We start from the raw sequence: 6697 nt of genomic DNA, 5'->3' as shown, positions 1-6697 counted from the left end.
TCTGAGAAAGGGCTGGACCAAGAGTAAACAGAGTAATTATATAACTTTTATTTTTTTGTGCTTATCTAATTGAATATATTATCTATATCTATCCACCTTCCAAAATACAAAAAAAAAAAACACTTTCGGGTGTTTTCCTTCAAACCTCACCCCAGATAGAGGATAAGGAGAACATGCCAAATCATTAGTCACAGAACAGACCGCCCCCCCCCCCACACCCGCCCGGTTCATTTGCTCTTTTCATTTTCCTATATGTTACTAGGATAAAGAATCTGGAACACCTACTTAAAAAACTCTCCTTCTGTAGAAGATTAATACAACTGTTGATAAAATTAGTCCAATGAGATTCTTTTAAGAATTGATATTTTTAATCTACATAATGTTAAACTGCCTAAAAAACAACATGTTCTTTGTTGCTCAGTAAAAACTCTATCTCAATTGGGGACAATAAGATGGGGAAAGGTGAGGTTCTGGCAGTCTGGAAGAAGTTTCTTTATGACATAGAGACAAGAAAATTGAGATGAGTCTACTCTGCTGTAGATTCCCTAAATGCTTTTGTGCTCTGTTTCAGTTCTATGGAAACTGAAAAAAGGGCTTTGAGTAGTTCTAGTCAGTGTTGTCAAGCTCCATTCCTCCTAGTTCACAATGCCTCATCTTTTCCTTAGGGGATGAAGTCAAATAAACTCCCAGCCTGAAAGAGGTTTTTGTTTGTTTGTTTGTTGTTTGTTTTTTTTGTTTTTGGCGGTACGCGGGCCTCTCACTGTTGTGGCCTCTCCCGTTCGGAGCACAGGCTCTGGACGCGCAGGCTCAGCGGCCATGGCTCACGGGCCTAGCTGCTCCGCGGCATGTGGGATCTTCCCAGACCGGGGCACGAACCCGTGTCCCCTGCATCGGCAGGCGGACTCTCAACCACTGGGCCACCAGGGAAGCCCTGAAAGAGGTTTTAATACTACTTAACTAGTATAATGAAGGCACATCCCACCAGGTGTTACGGAATATATAAAATTAACCATTCCTGGACCTCATAGAAAGAAGACTTACATCTCATAGACACTATTTTCCCTCAACTTTTTATTCATTCCTTCTCCAGTTGCATCCTGAAATAGACTTTCAGTACACCTCAGGCCTGGATTACTACCACAGTTTCTCCGACTGCCATCAGTCAGCCTATAGGTTAACTTTCTTTCAACATTCCTTTGTCGTTTCCTATCACATTGTACCAAAACTCTTCTGCCTAGCTTTAAGGCTATCATTTGGCTCATCCTTCCTATGCAACTTTATTTTGTACTATTTCCCAAATAGAAGGTCCCCTTCCCCTAGGATAACTGAAATTCATTTGCTCTTTCTTAGGGAAAAGTTGAAGAAACAAGGAAAAGAAAAACAGACACTGACATCCCTAACAGCAAAAGTTTATTTACAATTGTAGTTAAGGAATATTTTTAATGCATGCTGAGAAAACAGTAATATTCCAAACGTATAGGTTACTCTCTGGTAAGGAATACAAGATGACGCTGGGAAAGGCTTTGGCATACACAACAACTGGAACCAGGTTAACAGAACACCTGCACTATTAGAACGTTGTTATCAGAACACTTATATATCACCTATTTATATGTCACACCAACTTCATAAACAGCTCATCTTCTAACTCCTCACTGGCTATTTGAGTAAATAGCATTCAAGGTTAAACATTAAGACTGGGGAGTAGGGAAGAAATACAGAAGTGATAAGCATCACAACATTTCAGAGCCCATATATACTAATACAACATTAAGATTAAGAAACAGTATTCCAATTTTTTTCTGAAACAGTATTTGGCAATGTTTTAGCGCATAAGAAGACACTGCTTTGGTCCATCCACTCTTTCCAGCTTTTCAAAGTGTTTCCTGGCATTGCGGATATTGATCAGAGTAGCTGCAGAAGCTGAGGGTGGGGTAGGGAAGATAACCAACAGACTAAGTACAAGCAGCCAAAGGAATAATTGACTAGTAAAAACAAATAAACAAAAGAGAGCCAAATCCCTCAATGTATGTCACAGAGAACGTAAGTCCCAAGTTAACCAGAGTTTAATTTTTCTGAATAAATAAAAGATTTGTTTATATTCTAAACACAGTATTTTCAAAATAAATTTTCAAACTCTTTTGGTTTGGAGCTAATAGTAAAAAAGAACATTATCTTATGTTGTATTCTAATATTAACCTAAGATAGATAACTTAAGAGATAATTTAAACTTCTGGGAGCATCCTGGAAATACTGCTAGAACCTTTATTTCAATGGTTGTGATGGATATGGCTATTATGGCATGGAAGCACCAAATATCTCTCTTTATGCTCATAACAGAAATATGGGAGTATGGTACTTAGGAATACACAATGACATATAAAATGGTTCAACATTTAATAGTTCAGAGCTTAGATTGACTGGTCTTTTAAAAATCTACCCCACATGGAGCATAAGTCATACATTTGGGTTCTTTTTCTTTAAAATCCTTAGATGTAATAACTATACATAAGTAATTTTTAAAGTTCCCATGAAGAAGATATAATACCCTAGAGTCTAAATTATCTTTAAGTTTCAAAATATGTCTATTAAATAAAAAGTATTTACCACTAGTACTAAATTTTTTTTTCATTGTGGTAAAATGCACACAAAATGAAATTTACCATTTTAACCATTTTCAAATGTATAGGTCAGCGGCATTAAGTACATTCACAGTGTTGTGCACTACTAAATAGCTTTTCAGTATCTTTAATAATGTACTACCTCTAGGGAAATTAGTTTAAAAAATACGTGGCTTTGAACCTATGTCGGCTAAGTTTAAACTTACGAATGGATGGATCAGACATCACGACCATCACATAAGTGTTGGATGTAAAGATGTCAATGAAAGCAGCAAAGTTAGAGTTCCTGACTTCCATGCTCTGGAAAGAGGCAGCCAGCTTGCTATAGGAGAAAGGAGAAAAGTGAGTAAAGAACGTAAAATAATAGCAACATAAGACATTCTTATTTTTCACGTTAAATATTTTCATAGCATTATATCTCAATCCACCACCTCATTAAGACAGTTAATCACTAACCCACTTTGCTTTCCAAGGAAACTCTAATGACAAATTTAACACGTGCTGGAAAGTGACTTAGAAAGTGGATTAGGACTTGATACTGACTGTGAAATGAAAAGTGGGCTTAGACCTAGATTCATATTAAAAATCATGTTACCAAAGATTTCTCTAATATTTAAGTTTATTCAGTTGAAATTTCCCTATCATTGAGATTAATAACTGTATCTTTTGAATGTTAGTTATGCTGAAATTCTAGAAATGATCCCATTTCTTTGAAAACAAAAAGGGTAATGATATTTATATGCCATTTGCTATTTCTTCTTAAAAATGTTAGAATAAACATGCCAGAAAGTCTCAAAGTGTGCTATGACATAAAAGGGAAAAAATTACACTTATTCTATTGTCTGGGCATCAAAGTTTTACCAGGATAAGAATTTTGATTATTAAATCTTTACTAGATTATGATGTTCAGCCATTCCTTCTTCCTATATTCACAATGCTAAGATTCAAATTGTATTTAAACAAAGCTGAGACAATATGATCAGATATTTCTAGACTCTCTACTTTGTACCATTCTTGAATCAGTCCCTCACTATTTTAATTACCGTAGTTTTATAGTAAATCTTGGTATTTGGTAGGGTAAATTCTCCTTTCTTGTTTTTCAAAACTCTCTTGGACATTTTCTGTTTATTTTTTTCCCAAATAGTATCAAACATCTTGAAGGGGTACTCTGCTTAGATATTTTTCATATGCTTCTTCTGCATCAGTTGACTTTGCATTAAAGATGTCTTTCACTTCTGTCAACTGTAGGCTCCCTTAGAGTTTAGCTTTATTTTTAATATAAAGAAGAATATAGAAGTACAGTCTACTATAGTTATTTGAATCTCTCAAAAAATGACAATTTGTTCCAGAGATAAATACATCACATAAGATCTCTTACCTGCAGCTCAGCTTAAATTGCTTAATAATGTTGCTGATTTTCTCAAATCTGTGGACATCACGCTGTTCTTTACATTGATAGTGAGAAATCACCTATGAAAAAGAGCAATGCCCTTTAAATTCATGCAGCGTTGTCATATCACCCTCTACTACTCTTCAAGGCAATACATTTGTCAGTCTCTTGGTCACCCTGATTTTCAGGGTAGACTTGGCACCTGGCTTTACTGCCTCTATTCCTCTGTCCCATATCCTGTTAACATCTGCATAATTTCAACATCCCTACGGATGACCCATCCAGTACTGTTTGGTTATAAATTTATTAGATCATTTAAGTATTGTATTATCTATTTTGGTTCATTGCTGTCCTTTCTCACTTACTTTAATCATTAAATATTCATCTTATTTCAATTTTTTCAAATTATTTCTATTTTTTTGATTCAAAAAAAGTACAAATCAAAAAGGAAAAATAAAAATTCTTAGCTGTTTTTTTAAAAATATTTTATTTATTTGTTTATTTATTTTGGTTGTGTCGGGTTTTAATTGCAGGCACACAGGATCTTCGTTAAGGCATGTGGGATCTTTTCGCTGTGGCATGCAGGCTCTTCGTTGCAGCACTCAGGCTTCTCTCTATTTGTGGCACGTGGGCTCCAGGGCGTGTGGGCTCTGCAGTTTGCAGCATGCGGGCTCTCTAGTTGAGGTATGCAAGCTCAGTAGTTGTGGTGCACAGGCTTAGTTGTCCCGTGGCACGTGGGATCTTAGTTCCCCGACCAGGGACTGAACCTGCATCCCCTGCACTGGAAGGTGGATTCTTTACCACTGGACCACCAGGGAAGTCCCTCTTAGCTGTTGCTGAGGTGTACTTAATGTATTTAATTTTAATGAAGTCTATAACCAAGTGGTTTTTGGTATCATATTTAAAAATCTTAACTGAACGATTCTGACCTCTGAGGATTTACTATTTATAAATGAACCTATTCATGATGGACACCAATGCCAGCTGAAAATACTTCCCCTCACACTTTCAGATTAATAAAACCACACAAGTATTTCCCATAGGCTGATGTAAAGTTTCTAGTAGGAAGCAAAACTGAGTCATTTGCCAGAAGAAAATTCACAGGGCAATTCCCTGAAACCATGTGAAAATTTCAAAACATAATTCCTAGACCAATGGTGGAATAGGTTCCTGTTGATTGACTTCAAGAGCTATAGTGAAAATGGTCAATCACAACGAAACTTAGTCCTCAAGAGAAAGCAAAAGCTACTTGTCACTGCCAGTGAAAAACAGAGTTTATATTAGGTTAACCTCTATGATCATGTGCGGTAGATGTGGCAGGAGAATACTGCTGAAGCAGGATTCTACCATGCCACATGTCTCAAGATAGACAGAAGAGCTCACCTGCTTGTTGCTATTACCACTAGCAGGAAAGACAGGGCTCAGGGTAGTGAACTTCCAAGCAAGTGATCCCTGCCTATGGGCTGAGGCAGAAAGACACTCTAGTTAGGACTCCTTGCCTCAGCTGTACCAGTTAGCAGGAAGGATGACTCCCAAATATGCTACCATTAAAAATAATGTTTCCACAAAGGAAGGAGAAAAAAATTGCACTTTGAATTCTCTGCCCTCTGTTGGCTGCAATAGCAAAAGAAATCAATGTTAAACAGTTTGCCAACTGTATGCTAAACTTTGTGCTAGGGCTTAATGCTACCTTGTCCCATTTTAATCCACACAATAAACCTATGATATAGATATTATTATCTCCATTTTATAAAAGGGGAACCAAACTCAGAGAGATTAAGATATGTGTCTACCATATATATGCTGTCTACAAGAGACCAACTTCAGATATAGGGCCACATACAGACTGAAAGTAAGAGGATGGAAAAATGCATTCCATGCAAACAGAAATCAAAAGAAAGCTAGAGTAGCAATACTCATATTAGACAAAATAGTTTGAAGAATGTTACAAGAGACAAAAAAGGACACTACATAATAATCAAGGGATCAGTCCAAGAAGAAGACATAACAATTGTAAATATATATGAACTCAACATAGGAGCACCACAATATATAAGGCAAATACTAACAGCCATAGAAAGAAAAGTCGACAGTAACACAATCATACTGGGGGACTTTAACACCCAATGTTCATCAATGGAAAGATCATTCAGACAGAAAATCAGTAAGGAAACACAGGCCTTAAATGACACATTAGGCTAGATGGACTTAATTGATATTTAGAGCATTTCATCCAAGAGCAGCAGAATACACATTCTTCTCAAGTACACATGGAACATTCTCCAGAATTGATCACATGCTGGGCCACATAGCAAGCCTCAGTAAATTTAAGAAAACTGAAATCATATCAAGCATCTTTCCCAAACACAACGCTATGAGATTAGAAATCAACTACAAGGAAAAAGCTGTAAAATACACAAACATATGAAGGCTAAACAATATGCTACTTAACAACCAATGGATCACTGAAGAAATCAAAGAAATCAGAAAGTACATAGAGACAAATGAAAATGGAAGCATGAGGATCCAAAACCTATGCGATACCCCAAAAGCAGTTCTAGGAGGGAAATTTACAGCAACACAATCTTGCCTCAGGAAACAAGAAAAATCTCAAATAAACAACCTAAACTTACACCTAAAGCAACTAAAAGAAGAAGAACAAACAAAACACAAAGTTAATGGAAGG

The 6697-nt window shown here is 36.4% G+C and overlaps 1 protein-coding gene across 1 annotated transcript; it reads right to left on the bottom strand.

Annotated features, from left to right (window-relative positions):
* Positions 1–1393: 1393 nt before the first annotated feature.
* LOC109547242 (ras-related GTP-binding protein B-like) lies at positions 1394–5496 on the bottom strand (the record flags this gene model as incomplete). Its single annotated transcript, XM_033850494.2, has 4 exons — positions 1394–1923; positions 2828–2943; positions 4000–4091; positions 5395–5496. Coding segments are annotated over 4 exons (408 nt in total), but the record flags the coding sequence as incomplete, so codon positions are not given.
* Positions 5497–6697: the final 1201 nt, after the last annotated feature.

This window comes from Tursiops truncatus, unplaced genomic scaffold (genome assembly GCF_011762595.2).
Source record: "Tursiops truncatus isolate mTurTru1 unplaced genomic scaffold, mTurTru1.mat.Y mat_scaffold_97_arrow_ctg1, whole genome shotgun sequence".
In the NCBI taxonomy this organism is placed as follows: Eukaryota; Metazoa; Chordata; class Mammalia; order Artiodactyla; family Delphinidae; genus Tursiops; species Tursiops truncatus.
The sequence above is the reverse complement of the archived record's forward strand: the minus strand, read 5'-3'. Positions and strand labels throughout refer to the sequence as shown.